General features: G+C 37.9%; 1 protein-coding gene across 1 annotated transcript in view; it reads right to left on the minus strand.

Moving 5' to 3' along the window:
* CRB1 (crumbs cell polarity complex component 1) overlaps nucleotides 1-16,401 on the minus strand; it is a gene marked incomplete at its 3' end in the record, with an annotated part of 108,176 nt that overhangs the window by 33,057 nt on the left and 58,718 nt on the right. The window contains exons 6-7 of the mRNA XM_082314728.1: nucleotides 4,286-5,239; nucleotides 197-747 (exon numbers count right to left, since the gene is read on the minus strand). Of these exons, the coding sequence (XP_082170854.1) occupies nucleotides 197-747; nucleotides 4,286-5,239 (1,505 nt within the window). The remainder of the gene's footprint in view (nucleotides 1-196; nucleotides 748-4,285; nucleotides 5,240-16,401) is intronic.

Below are 16,401 nucleotides of genomic sequence, written 5' to 3' on the forward strand. Positions count from 1 at the left end.
CTCCCCTATGCAAATACATTTTGCTGCTGCTATTCATCATACGTAGCATAATTCAACATAATCTGCTCTTTCTGGCATATTTACATATTTTCCTAAAATGTCATTATTATCAAATAATGTATGGGAACATACAAAAAATTAAAATAAATTCCCCATTATAAACACGTGAAAATGCTCTGAAAAATGTCATTCTTACCTTGCAGAGGTTGTCACCAGTGCAGCCTTGGGTAACATTGATCAGAGTTCGGTTGATAAGAGAATTCAGTGGATTGGTGATGGGGAAGAATTCCAGTGGCTGATTATTCACTCTTACATCTTGGATGCAGCCTTTGAAATACTTGCCATTTCTATCAGTTTCTTTGTTATCTGGTAGGCCTCCAATGTAAAGAATATCCTTACTTTGGATGGTTAGTACTGGAGTAGAAATAAAGCCTAGGTATTGAGAGGACTGGAACAATTCCATCTTATTTGGTTCTATTTTTAATGTTATTAAGTAAAAGTTTCCATCGTTCATGGAGTGTTTCCCTAATAACTTCATGGAATTTAGGGCTAACATTGTGAGTTTCCCACCTTCCAAGTAGACTCTTACGTAGAGGTAAGTACTGTTTCTCAAAGCCAGTAACAAGCCAGAATATTTGCGTGTTCGGACAAACATTGATATGTTCAAATTTTCATTGTGAGTGGCATCAACAGAAAAAGCAGCATAGCCTGAAGAGTCCTCAGATCCAAACCGACCTGGAATGTACTCTTGAGGTTAGAGATATGGTAAAAGAGAAGAAGGGAGAAAAATAAAATTGTTAGGGCTAAATGACAAGGGAGGCAATGCAATGATCAAATAGCTGCTTCTGGTAATATTTACGTATGGTAGTAAGATGTGCTGGTATTTATGGATGAATGAAGACTTGATCCAGCTGTAAATAGCTTCTAGTTCAAAATTCCTGTTGGCTTCCATGGCTGTAGCATTAAGCCCCAGTACAGGACCAGATGTTATATTATTGGGCATATTTTTCCCCTTTATCGTGCTCTGTGTAATGCTGTGTTTTCAAATGGTTAAACAAGGACAGATTTCTACAGTTTCCTGGATTTGTCCTCAGAAAGATCATTTTGAAAAGAACCTAACTGCTTTGATCCTCTGATGACCAGGGACACTAATGTAATTCTGGAACTTTGTGATATTTTTTGCACTGGTTCCAATCATAGAAATAGATGAATGCTGCTCAGCAAACCCCTCTTGTGTAAAACCTCCAAATAGGACACCTATTGGGTGCTGCATGGGCTCCCCAGTTCTCTGACAGACCTTCTGTTGCTGGGGCTCAACATGTGCTCATATACATCAACTTGTACCCAGTTATGAATCCTGCTCAGTCCTGTGAGTGCCCATAATGCTATGGTGTTGTGGGGGAAAAATGATCCAGGATCGAGTAAGCCTTTTTCTTTTTTTTTTTTTTTTTTGTGCTTATCAATTAAAATGATTAAACCAAAACCATCTGTCTCTCTCCCTTACTCTTTATTTTCAGTAATGATTTTCAGACTTTTAACGATACAAAATACGTAGCCCAAACCGTATTTTATTCTGATGAATCATCTCGTTAAAGTACAACAAAGTGTTTCTATTTTTACACTTTAAGTTTCGTGATCTTGTCCTCAATATTATAGACTTCCTGCCTAAACACTTTCAAGAGCTGTTTTTAATATATTAAATTCATAGAAAGAATAAACCAAGCTTTTTTTAAATGCTCACATAGCTAAAGAGTCAGTCCTCTTTCACGCAGTAAAACTCCTAGAGCGAGACCTTGTAGGCCAAGTCTCCGCCTGCAGCACTACGCTTTTTATGACTACATTAAAAAACCCAATGAAAATAGGAGACTGACTGTGAAGCCCCAACAGAGCCTTAATACCCACACTGCACTACTTTGTGGCATGGTAATATTATTTAGCAACAGGAATAAATCCCTTACTTGTTCCTAAACAGACAATTTCATAAATAAATTAAATTTGAAATATTTTAATTCTATGAATAAGATTACCTATATATCTACATCTGCTTGTTAAAACTCTGGTATGCAGAAATAAATATTTGTTGAAATGGGTGTTTTGAGGCATTAAATCTCCTTAGGTTATATCTTCTCTGTAAGGTGGTACTAGAGACCGAGACATTTTTTCATGAGGATAAGAAAATTTCTGCTGGAATGAGGATTACACATTTGCAGTATTGGAAGGAAGCATTAATCTTCAAGAAGGTATTTCATGTTTACAATTACTTTGTTACATTTCTCTCTATTTATAAATATACATATATATATATACCATCAATCCGATCTTCTGTTTGATGAGATGGCTAGCATCGCCTTGGTCAATATTAACCTCTTGGGTCACAACATCTGGATGTTGATCAAAATGAGTCAACATCTGTTTGTTATTTTGTATATGTAGAGAAAATATTGCCTCTTGTCAATTAAATACTTGGCAGCAACTTTTCTTCAAAAAGACACTAGCATTTCTTATGTTATCCTTTACCGCAAGTTTTCCCCACTCTGCCTTTTAAGAAACCTGCCACAGTCTTTTAAATATGGCGTATATCTAGAACCTATGTATCAAAATGGCATAGTGCCATGATTTGCAAGGAATATTGTGGTCAGCAGGAAAAAAAAATAATGCATGCTTTCTAATCATTCGCAACAGTTCTAATGCCAGTATAAGCCTCTCCTGGCCCTGACTGGTTTTAATTTTGCTTCATATAAGGAGGCAAACATATTTACCAGATGTTGTCCTATACTCCAAAGTTGCTTTCCAAATCATTGGATAAATTACAGCTAGACTTCAAAGAAGTCTGTTACAATTACCTCTCAGACTTTGTCATTTTGCAATAAAACCAAAAAGAAAAACTATTGAAAAGTATTGATAACTATCAAGCATAGCATACAAAATGAAATTGTATTTAAACATTTTGAAATGTATTTCAAGCTACAGCTTTCTGCAGCAATGCATTCAATAAACCCCTGGGGTCAGTCGTTCAGCTGATGTAAATCAACGTAGCTTCACTGGCGGCAGTGCAGCCACGCCAGTTTACACCAGTTTAGGATCTGTCCGTTCCGATCTGACCATGGCTGTGCTGTTGCTCTTCATTTTTTCCAGTCCACTTGGCAAATATATGTACATAAATATATGTATGTATGTATACGTGTATGTATGTATGTATTTCTTCCTCCCTAAACATTGCTATGATTGACCATATGTGGATGCTTAGTAAGGGGGCAGAGAGGGAAGCAGGGGCAAGGGCGCCACGTGGAAGACTCAGTCCTGTACAATTTTCTTAAACAAAACCATTTGTTTGAAATCCCTAAAACTTTTGCTGAGGAAGGATTGCAGAGTCCACTCCAAACTGTTCCTGAGGAGTGCTATATTTACAGCTCCAGAGGGTTTCACACACCAGATGCACTGTAGCAGGGAGCTGGGCAGGGACCTCTTGTTGTCCTTCCACTTTGCCTCAGCCTGCTCTTGGAAAGGTCATTTGTAGCAGGGAAAGTGCTATGAGCATCTGCAGCTTTTGTATCCCTGCTTGTCACTGCCAAAGAGGCTGTTTGCTGACATGTGCTCTTTTGTTCACTGAGACACGGACACGTTTCCCTCTGGTCACCAAGCAGCTCTCTGGTAACGGCCGCCTTCGTCAGCAATTGTCCAGAGCTGCCTTGGGACCAGCTGAGAGATGAATGGGCTCTGTTTCCAGCCTCTGAAGCCCTGCCTTCTCCTTGGGCTAATCAGATTAAGTTAATGGTATAATCTTGTTCATTTTTTAAAATTGGAATCTGTCTTTTTTTAACTTGCAGTACTTTTGCTTGCCTTTCATTGCCTTAAATGAGTTTCTTTATAAAAGCCTAGAGAGCTTGAGGATAAAATTTTCAAAGAATGCTTTGAAAGTAAGACTTAAACTCCAAGTGACTTGGTTGCTTTCTAAATTTTACTCGGGGTGCATAACCTCCAGTGAACTACAGTTTTCCAGAGTTTATGGCGTGCTAAGAGCACTAAGAAAATTTTAAAACTGGGTGAGTGGAATCCACCAGCTTAGCCTGACTTTTTTTGTCAGGCTGAAAAGCAGCCTTCTGGGGAAAGTAACTAGAAAATAATGAAGGCTTGCTACTAGTAACCTCTTGCACTTTCTTACCAGTTGACATTAAGCTCCAGAGATCCTAAGGGTCATGCTGTTTCATCACCAGGTAAACAGGATTGTTTATAATCATGTTTTCAGCAACTGTTTAAAATATGAATGCCAACAGCATTCCCTTACCTGTTGTGCAGCTGGGCCCTGTGTATGGCCGGTAGCAATCGCAGTGGTAGCTCAGCCACAGGTTGGTACAGCGTCCCCTGTTCTGACAAGGGTGGGTTTCACACCAGTCCTTTTTAGGACATCCTGTCCTGACATTTAAAGATGATTCAGGTGATACATTCTCTGGAGTAATAACATTCAAGTCTATTTCAATGTCCTGAAGACAGCCTACAAATGAAGGTGCAGAATGTATATTATAGATGTTAAGTAGAGAGTTGCCGCTAATGTTCCCCACTGGTAAGCCGCCCAAAAACGTGCTCTGAAATGCAAGCGTCACGTGATCGTTATCTATCATAGCAGACGTTTTATTGAGACACGATTCTACACAAGAGCTGTCAAGCAAATTAAGAGTAACAGCTCTTGCCAAGGTTACCTCCACTGAATGCCATTCTCCATCACTGACATTATGTGAAATATGCAAAAGAGCCTGTGGCTGGTTATTGACTTGCACAGATAAGTGTAAGTAGCCATTCAGTAACTCCAGCTTCGCAAATGTATTTTTCTCCCCTCGGTAAAACAGAAAAGCTGCAGGTTGCACAGTTTGAAACCTCAGGTTTATATTATAGAAGAATTCCTTTTTAGGGGTCAGGGGATTCTTCAACAAAAGGAAACTGTTTCCTTGAAAAGAAAACGTGGTTACAGTTTCACAGTGTATTCCAGTATACCCAGGTGAACATATACAGCTGAATCCATGTTGGCCATTTTTTAAATGTGGGATGCATATTCCATTGTTTTGGCATTGCTGATCAGTACAGCCATGGAGAACTTCTGTACAGTTCCAGCCACCATAATAAATCCCTTCTTTGTCTGCAGGTGGGCAATGGCAAGTGTAATTCCCAGGAAAATTCTCACAGATTCCACCATTTTGGCAAGGGTTCGTGTAACATTCGTTGATGTCTTCATCACAGTGAGTACCTGAAGAATAAACAACGAATTAGACATTCTGGATTGGATAACTGGAGCCCAAAATGACATTTTTAATAGCTTGTGTTTTATTAAATTATCTTTAATTAGAGGGAAATGTCTTGATAAATAGATGATTGACTCACAAGTCTAAAATATGTTAAATATAAAAATACAATTCACATGACATGGTTTTCTTGTGCAAAGTATTATATAAACACCTTAGCAATAATCACATTTTGGAGAAAAGAACCAAACAAATTGACAGTTTTGATACAGATAGTGTGATGAAATTGAGATAAACATCACCTCCAAAAGATGCGATCAAGTAATTGTTTCCCACCTATTCTGTGGTAGAAATCAAGGATGCTTTGAGAGGAACTGAATTATTTATCACATATAAAAAGCCAAGCACTGTTGCTTAACTCATATTCATAATACAGTATGTTGATGAGCTGGAGTACAGTCTGCTGGTCTTTCCTTCTCTTTCACATTCATTCAAACAGTAGAAGAATTACAGGCTAGTATTCCTGGTCCCATATGAAACATCTTGGAGCAACAATCTTCAAGTGAGAGCCACAGGACTTATAAGTAAGTACTATATGATACAGTGGGACAGACTGACAAGTAGGTGAACATCCCTGCAAAATGTATGTACAGCGAGCTGACTACCTGAAGAATGAAATTCACAGAGTGAGCAGGGAGCTGCAGAGTGTGACAATAAGAAATCTAAAGAAGAGCTTAAACGTGTATCTGTCCTGGTTTCAGCTGGGATAGAGTTAATTTTCTTCTTGGTAGCCGGTATGGGGCTGTGTTTTGGGTTTAGGATGAGAACAATGTCGATGATGATACACTGATGCTTTGGTTCTTGCTAAGTAGTGCTAAGCTGTCTCTAAATAGGTGCTAAGTGGCGCTCACACTGGTCAAGGACTTCTCAGCTTCCCCTGCTCTGCCGGGGGCACAAGAAGCTGGGAGGGGGCACAGCCAGGGGGAGGGCTGGCCCAGACTGGCCAAAGGGCTATTCCATACCATATGACGTCATGCTCAGTATATAAGCTGGGGGAAGAAGGAGGAAGGGGGGGGACATTGGGCGTGATGGCGTTTGTCTTCCCAAGTAACCGTCACGCGTGATGGAGCCCTGCTTTCCTGGGGATGGCTGAACACCTGCCTGCCGCTGGGAAGTAGTGAATGAATTCCTTGTTCTGTTTTGTTTGCGTGCACGGTTTTTGCTTTGCCTATTTAACTGTTCTAATTTATTTTACTTCAATTATTAAACTGTTCTTATCTCAACCCACGAGTTTTCTAGCTTTTACCCTTCTGATTCTCTCCCCCATCCCACTGGGGGGGAGTGAGCGAGCGGCTGCGTGGTGCTTAGTTGCTGGCTGGGGTTAAACCACGACAGTATCCTATCAGCGGTCTGGGCAAGATGCAGTGGGATTCACCCCATCCACAATGAGCGGGCAGTTGTGCCATTTCAGGGTTAGGTGCATATTGCAGTTATTCAAAAATGAACAACGGATCTCAATTCTTCTGAAAACAAGGCAGCAGTGACTTCTGGTCCATCAGCCATGGTCTCATACTGTGAGGAGAGTTCACTTGGGACGTGAGCATCTGAGAGAAGCTGTTGGAGGGGTTTGAACCTGTATGTCCCAGCAGAATATTCCCGGTACTGTGTATCTACAGTGGAACTTTCTTTACCTCTCATATATACAAAGTATAAAGCAAGAAAAGATGAAAGAAATATTTTCTCAGACGTCTCAGAGCTTGGTGATGAGAGCACTTCCATAGAAGACGGGCAATACAGACTCATATTTCCTCTTCTTCCATATGATGCTTGGCTTCTGGTATATTGGGTAAAAGGAGATCTCCTCATCTCAGCTTCACTGTAATTTGATAGATGTGACCTAAGTATGTCTACTGGTTCAGACTTCACAATGAAAAACAAATCTGTTCCTCTTGTAAAACTAATCTGTTTATCCCTCTGCACTGGCGTTCATCTATAAAGCAGTAATTATAGTAACGTCTCCCTTGAGCAATCAAGTGACCGATATGTATGTATGGATCAGGGAAAATCTGTTTCTTATCTCCCTTGGAAGCAGTCAAAATACCCAAATACTTTTTTGAAAACTCATGCTAAGTGCAACTCCTAATATTTCCACTTCCCTTCATAGTTATTCTAGAGAAAAATAAGAAATACTTTGCAGTTAGTTTTCAAACTAGTATCATCAGCACAAAGTAGTTAATAGACATAATTATGCCTGTCCCCACAACAAAACTGCTGCCTGTAAATTAGATAATGAGATATGCCGAGACTCACAGAGTTGCAGCTAGGTACCAGGCACCACACCTAGCTTTACATACAAATTGCCATTGAGCTTTATTTTTACAGCAAAACACAGCGATTTTTCATGGAAAATTACAGAGCAGCACACAGCCACAATAAATTCCTTCAAATAGCAGTAGATAAATGTAGTTACTCAGGCTAATTCCTTGCCTGTCCACTTTATTCAATCAATCACAATTGTAACTAGACCCATCTCAGAGAGCGGTAAGTTACAGGAGAGCCAGAAGGGAACTGAGAATTGGTTGAGATTTGTTTGAAAGATTAGCCAGAATGAAGTGGTCATAGCATGTATATAAAAGGCTCTCTCCGCAGCGATCCTCCTCACTCATCAGTCTTCAATTACAGCATATAGTTTTCACTTGAAGCTTCAGATTATCAAACACAGCTAGTGCTATCTCCCTGATCTGGCAGTGGGGTTTTACAGCAGCAGTCTCTCTCTGTTTTCCAGCCAGGCTCATATTTATTCCAACGTGAGATGTCTATGTATACCTTAATGTGTAGTGGCATCTGGCAGAAACATGACCCATTGGGACTGACTTTCTCAAAGTGAAGTGCACTTCCCAAATTGTTACTGACTGGGGGCCAGAACGATGTCTGCTCTGCCCAGTTTGTGGCAATTTCTCTGTTAGCAACTTGTCCTGCTTTTGCTATTCTAGTATATGAAAAGTGAAGTTACCATGAGCTGTTTCCTGTTTTGGTCAATGTTTTAGTACATCTTCTGCATGATATTGCTCCCTTCCCTGCTTTGACATCGAGAACAATGTGTACACAGGTCTTGTATACAACTCAGTCTTAATGTGACAGCTGTAGAAATGCAGGTCTCTCTGAGGTTTTTGTGTCAGAGGTAAAAATTAGTACAGCCTAGAAGCAGTAGGATCAGGGATGTACTTAGCCTTGTCACAGGGCTTCAGAGTGGTCAGAGTGTGCTTAAGGATTTATAGACTGGCAGCCTCTATAAAACCTTTCATGGAAAAAATCTAGATACTTAGTTCCTGCATTTTCAGTAATGTGTGATGACTCTGTGTATATTAGTTTATTATCCTACGGCACCTGCGAGGCATCACCTTTGCCTTGTAGCTTGTGGTCTGAGTCACACCTTGCAATAGTGATTTGTCTCTGGAAAGGATGAAACAGGTGCATAAACTGAACCCAACTTTACAATAATGTTTAGTGTCTGTGTTGTTCTCTACTTCATCAAATTAGACGTAAAATTAATGAAATGGTTTCATGAGAATGCTAAACTTCTTTTGAAATCATATGTTTCTACCTTTAAAGTTAGATAACACATTTGATAACAAAAGCATCAATGTCTAACAAAGAAATAAAATGAGTTTTATGAGGAGGTATACAGATTATTGTTAGTGTATTCCTTGCCTATAGAAAATGAGTAACATCGGTTACTAAATGCAAAGTGACTATCATAGAGCCACTTAAATACGTGTGATTTCATAAGTATTTCAGTGTCTGAATACAATGCTTATTTTTAAAGTAATGATGGAAATAATATGTTGCAAAATAACTATTTTGCAGGGTTGTGTGTGTATATATATATATATATACACTCACATGTATACACCTACATCTATATGCCTACTATTGCAGAATAAGATTAGCACAAACATAAATATAGGTCACACCAAAAGACAAATAATAAGCCATTTTTTCTTATCAAGAATAAAAAAATCAGCTGTTCTTACAAACGGTGTTGTTATTGCTTGTTATCTGCCAATTTCTATTCAAGCAAAGACCATTGTCACTCAAGATAAAAGCACTCTAGATAAAAGGATTAGTCAATATTTATAGAACTGTATAAGCAGTTCAAATAGCTCAGGTTGGAGAAGTTCAGCATGTAAAAAAAAATATTCTCAAAAGATGAAAGACATACCAAAAGCAAGTGCAAGGGGAACTATTATTTTCTTTTCAGCGGTTACATGCATTAACACAGCTAAACATATTTGTATTTTTAAAGTAAAAAGTAAAGTAAAATCATTCAGCATTTTCTCTTCTAAATATATCACACACCTACCTAAAATTCCAGATAATGTGAATATTTTTATCATATTTTTATAGACAATGATTACTTTTTCCTCCTGTGAAGTTTTATTCAAAACAGAGATGAGACAGCTCCTTTGCCTCAGTTTGATAACACCACTCATATCTGTCTCTTTTTTTCACTTACACATTATTACTATAGGGTAGCTATTTTCTAACTGTTAACCTCTTAATTCAACTATCTGTTTCAAATTTAGCAGCAAAGGTTTCCTGCAGAAGCAGGATGACAAAAGCAATTATTCAAGCATAATTCTGCTGAACATCACTAATTTTCATTTTGGTTAAAGAATTATAAAAGTATTGTCCAAGTTACACTTCTGATACACACCTTTGGTTAGAAATCTATTTACAGCCTTCTGCCTTTCCAGTTCCTTGACACTGTATAAATATCAAGCAAGTACAAGCAAGCAGTCTGGATAGATACTACATGTTCAGTACAGTCTAAGTGCACATAAAATTTCACAAAAAGAAAATATTTACCTGTAAACATTGTCATTAAAATGGTGTAAACCTGCATCCTAGTTGCAACCATCTTTTTCTGAAGGAAAAAGATCATTTAGCACTTAAGCAGTCCACAAAGTAAGTTTCTGTAAAATTCAAAACAGTTCTTAGTATAAAGGCTTCCTTTCCAGGATTAGCTTGCTCCACTTCTGTACCTGCTGATGTAGTCTGGTGGTGTATTTTGCCCAAGCCAGATCAACAAGGCTTAAAGTAAGACTCATTAAACTGCTTACGCAATAGATATGTATTCTACTTCAATTCTTTTTCAGCATGTTCTGTCCAAGTGTGCTCACACTAAACTTTGATTATGTTTCACAGAAAGGCATGTTTTTAGGATCTGTTCAAAACTGATTTGTCACTTCTTGTTGTTTTACAAGGCGATGGTTTTTAAGACCATATTTTCTTTCATTTTCAAGAGGTTTGTTAGCCCAGATCAACTCTTTCACAGTCACCGTTATTCAGAGAAACTGTACATCTCAATAAGCAGATAGACAAGACCTGAAATTGTATCTCGTTTCTTTATTTTATAAAGTATTTTTGTTTCGTTGGCTCTCGTTGTACTACTTATGGGAGACTTATGTCTGTAGTTTTTTGAGTGTGCTAAAGACAGGAAAAAATAATTTACTAAAACATTTTCTTTCTTCAGCTCTTGAACAAGACATTTTGATTTGGACCTAATTTAATGAGAGGAAAATAGAGTTCAGGAGATTGAACTACTTATTTCTGTGATGATTTAAGCAGCAGATTTTTTTTTCCTTTTCATTATATTTTATTTACATGATGAATTGCTTAAAATATTGCTAGAGCAGTATCTCTTTGTGTAATTAGTGAAATAATTATAAAGCAAGAGAGTCTTTTCCTGGGTTGGTATTTATACCATCCAACCGGCATATGGCAAACTGTGGATTCAGATCTTTGTTTTGATCTTGTTTTGGCAGATTCCCATTTTAAAACTTTGACAATGGATCCTGAAGTCTCTCTCAGCCTGTCCTCCCCAAAATGTTGATTTTTGGCAAACGTGTTTTTCAGTTCCTTCTTCTCCCTCAACTCATTTATTTATTAATTAGGAAATTCCTGACCTTGTGTCAAATTTGTTTCTAGGTTCACTAAAAGACTTGTATGCAAGATGCAATTTTGGATGCATTTAATCTACAGTTCACAATTGCTTTTATGGCAATGCTCAGATAGCTGCTTCTTCTTCCAGCCTCTGATACAGGCATTGGGTGATTTTTCCTATAATAAATTCAAATACTATGGGGTAAGAATGTCTTCCAAATTCTTTGAAAGGTAAGTAAGGAAGCTTTAAGCAAAATAAAGTTCATGCTGATAAGTTAGTATGCATGTACTTTATTAGTAGTGCTTATCAGATGTCTTGTGCTACAGCTTGAAGTTTAATATGCATTTTTATTTTGAAAATAACAAGGAAAAGTTAGAGGGTCTTGGTAATTGTCAGTCCTTTTGCAATATGACCCTGATAAATGTTCTAGGGTAAGATTATGAACATACACACTGTCAATAATTTGGGATAGGCATACACTATTACAGCTCAGTGAAAACGTGGAGTTGATGACACCCTGAGACAGTGGAACTTCATACCAGGATATTTAGCAGACTGCCTGAAGCCATGTCAGAACCACTAGCGGGTGTTTTGAACAAACCTGTCAAGAACAAGTGCATTACAGAAGGTGGTAGTTACTCTAATTACAGTAAGGGTTTGATGTTGTCTGTAATAACATTTTCATATACAAACCAAGGAGAAAAATCTATGTGAAACCACCATAAAGTGGGTATAAAACTTGTGTAATCCTGCCCAGAAAGTAATTGTCAGAGGTTCCCTGTCAAACTGGGAGGCTCTATCGAGTATGGTTTGGGATTGTCCTGGGTTTGCTCTGGTTGGTGCTTTCATAAAAGATGTGAATGATAGTATAGAAAGTTTGCTTATTAAGTTGTCTGATAAAGCAGGGTTGAGTGAAGCTTTTGATTGTGATAAAGACAAAATTACCTTTATAGGTGAACATAAGAAATTGGAGAAATGGTCTGAAAAATATTGGATTCAATTCTGGAAGGGACTCATTCAGTTTCTATAGTCTCAGGCCAGAATAACCAGGAATTGGGTGGAACAATAGTTCCAGTTTACAAAGCCTTGGTCATGCCTTATCAGGAATAGTGAGTCCACTTTTAGTTCTGCACTACAAGGAAGATTTGGATCAATTGGGAAGAATTCAGTGAAGAGCAATGAGAATAATCACAGGTCTAGAAAATATGGCTTGTAAGGAGAGACTAAAAAAGTAGGACTGTTCAGTTGAAAGACAAGCAGAGGAAATGGGACAAGGTAACAGTCTTTCAGTACAAAAAAAGAGAGCACACTGTTCCCTGAGACCATAGTAAACAAGTGAAGAAGTCATGGGTTTGACCTGCACCAAGGAAGATCCAGGTCACACTTCAGGAAAATATTTCTAATGATAACAAGGCAACGAAGCCTTGGCATAAGTTATCCACTGGGAGCCATGAGGTCTGTTTTGGATCCTTAAAAACAGGTTAGAGACAAAAGCGCAGTGTGACAAAAGTCAGCTGATCCTATCTTAGACACATAGATAGCCCAAATGATACCTGCATGTCTGTCCCTTCCAATTCTATTTTTCCATGTTTCTATGACTTCCTCGAGTAAAATAATTCCCAGCTGTAGACATGTAGATGTGTCAAACTATACATGCACATATATGTATCTATACACATATACGTATAAAATGCAAGTAGCAGTAAACTTTGGAGAAAAACAAATTGTAGCATACCCTTTAGAATATGCTTTATGGAAGATGAAGACAAAGAGTTTGCAATAACGCTTCCTCCACCTATATTTTACAGTTTTGGAAATGTCTGTTACAAAATCCTACTGCAGGCAGAAACAACTTTTTTCAAGGGACTCATTAATCCTGAGGCCAGCGGAAAAATCTGGCAGAGCATATATTCTTCAGGGCTCCACGCCTTAGCAGACAATCATGAAAATTCTAACTTTGCCACATCTGTGCTGATAATTGCAAAGAGATAATTACTCTTTGCTGGAAGGAGGAAATGCACATTCATGAGTGAGTAAGCGCAAGGAAATAAATTGACCATCTCTATGTCATTGTAATTAAAACTCATGCTTCTGGGCATAAATCAGTTGTCATGGAGGTCAGGAAGGAGGTTTTACTCTTATGTACATCAGTGTAGAGCAAGTGAGGGGTATTTAATTTGATTTTTTTTTTTCTTCTCCTATTTTTCTTCAGTAAGGAACTGGCTTATATTGGATATTGAACTTAATGTGACTGGTGATCTGATCTAGTATGGCAATTTTTGTTGCTGTCTTAGCAGGAAAAGCTCATGTAAAATGAAGGACAGAATACAGGGCAGAGCTGGAGCACATGGAAAACTGGGTACTTTAAAATAGTAGGATAATAAGCATTTGCTACCATTGGGCTAATTTGCACATGATACCTTTCACACAGAACTCTAATTTTGTAAAGTTGTAAGACCTTGCTAGTTATTCCTTTATTGAAGACAAATTCACTATTCCGCTGTTTTCCCTCTTGCCACTTGAAATGTACATATAAAGTTAATACTGGTTAGGAAAAAAAATTAAAATAGAAATAGAGTTGAGTGACTTGGCTTAATCATTAAATATGTCACTCTAGCTGAGGGATATGGAATTCATAATGTGCTACATTCAGAATGGCATGCTGTAACTCAATCTTTTTAAATGGTGCTGGCCTGAAGCTTCATGGACTAGTTTGAATTTTCAGTAAAAATGGATTTTTTTATAGTGAAAACCCCCAGTCCCTTAATCCCTTCAATCATTAAACGTTTTCTGAGAGCAAAAGTACTTGGAAATGTTTTTGCACTTGTTTCACATGTTTTGTCACACCTAAAATAGTTTTCATTTGAAAAAAAAAAAAAAAAAGAAAATCATGTACATGCTGTAGGTGATTAGTTGTTTAGTGAGATCTGGTGTGTTTATTTTATTTTATAAATATTGGAAACAGCCGACTGAGCTAAGCATTGGCTTCAGCTTCCGGGTAGATCAGCCAGCCTTTTTCATGAGCCTGCTCGGCAGACTGTGAGTGCTCCTTAGGCAAAGTTGTGTGAGCGGCGCAGCCAGAGGTCAGACACATATAGCCTGTGAATGGCAAGGGGCCATGTCCTAGAAGGGCAGCATGGCAAAACTGTTGCTTGTAGCCTACACCTTCATCCCATATTTTGATTAACACAGCCAGCCATGTGGATCCAATTGTAGGATTAGGGTCTGAATCTGGGGTAAAGAAAAACTTGGTGAAGAAATATGTCCCTGCATGGCACTCATTTTCCTTTCATTTCCCCACTTCTAGAGTCAGCTTTATATATAAGTAAAAAAGGCAGCTGCTGTTGCATTTGACTGATGGAGGTAAGAAAGAAAATCAAATGGTGGCAGCCCCGTTCTCCCAGGCAGCATCCTTCTTAAGTGGGTTTTCTGGCTGCACTAAGGTGTATGTAGCTATGGCCATATTGTTGATATGAGCTAGGAAAGGTCGATGAGAGGAGGGAGAGCACAATTACAGAGTGTGACAGGTCAAAGTGGAGAAAGGTGATTTATGAAGGATACCATTAAGAAAAAAGAGAAAATAGCGGGTAAGATTTTGGAGATTAAACCAATGAAAAAGTAGAGAAAAATGTGAATGGGAATTCAATATAAAGGGAAAGAAAATACAGGAATCAATGGTGCCCCCAAGATATTTGTGTTGGCATTTGAGACAGCGTTCTTGTTGGACACACAGGCATTTATGGGTAGTAAGAGGAGCGAGTGTGTATGTGTATGACCATTAACCCACATAGGAAATGTGAGGGATGCTTAGAAAGACTGCAGATCAGAAATAAGGTCTACACAGAGGTCTGAGCTAAAACTGAGAGTGGAGAAAGGAAACCACAGAAGCAATGCCAAAAACAAAAGACTGAAAAAAAATTTAGAAAAAAACAGTTACAGATTTTTTTGTGATAAAATAAAGATAGTCATGTGCAGTCATGAGCAGAGAAGTCAATTCACAAAAAGACAGAATCACAGAAAAATTGAGATTGAAAGGGACCTTTGAAGGTTATCTTGTCCAACGCTCCATTCAAAGGGTCAGGACATCACCCAGAGAAGAAATTGGAATAGTAGGTTTCCAAGAATTTGATTAGTTTATACCTGAATATGGACCAGATATTTGGAAGCCAAAGAAAGATATTTGGTGTTCTGCTTCCAGTATGTTTTTTGTGTGTTCTTTAAGTTGTAAAAAGAGTATATCTAATTCAGGAATTTTTTTGTGTTTTACCTTTTAGAAAATTGCAGTAAGACTGTCAAATTCAAAGCATTAATGATCTGATTTGCATTTTTTGTAGATTTATGAGCTTGTACATACGGATGATGTGTGTGCATTTGAACTGAAGTATATCCAGAGGGATCTTAAAACAACCAATACCTTTGAGTTGTTTAATTAGATCATACAAGGTCATGTTTCATTGACTTGAAAATCTGTTTGGAGCATATGATTCACTTTGGACTTGGAAAACAAATTAATTTTCAGTCCTACAAACACTTAAGGGCTTTAAAAGAGTGCTTGCTGTTGGTGAACACATCCATTGAGAAATGTATACTGTGTCTAGTCTCCCCTAAAAAGGATTTTCTACCTTGTCTCTTGTTGGCTGCTTCCTATTTGTTTTAACTAAGGTAGGCAAGCACAGCCACTGTGCTGTCTAGTGTGAAACGGCTTCTGCCCTGGAAACGGTGCTTTGAAAATATTCAGTCATTTGCAAGATTTTCTCATTTTGTTAAAACCAATGTGAATCTCCACAACGTACAAAAGTGACTATATTTACATAACTTCATTGTCAGTCCATATTGAAATAAAACTGAAAAAGCTAGTAGGCTAGAAAATCATAGTTTTAATAGGGCCTATAGAGCTTAACTAAGAATGGAGACCTGAGAATAGCAAAATATGAGTGCGTGAACATACATAACATGTTTATGCTGAGTGTATTTTGAGCTGTGCATAGCACAGCTGTATAAATAGCATGAATATGATCTGTATTTAAGCTGTGTATAATTACACTTCTCTATTCCTACAGTATATATTTGTATATAATTTATTATCACTTTAAATACAGAAAAACAAGTCTCTTACCCTGAACTATCCACTTTAACAATTTTTTTATAAGGCAATTACTCTACCTGATGTATGTCTTCTTTCCTGTGTAAATAGCTGTGACTTGCTATAAAGCAGATGTA

Source organism: Platalea leucorodia, assembly GCF_965183815.1.
Source record: "Platalea leucorodia genome assembly, chromosome: 5".
Taxonomy (NCBI): domain Eukaryota; kingdom Metazoa; phylum Chordata; class Aves; order Pelecaniformes; family Threskiornithidae; genus Platalea; species Platalea leucorodia.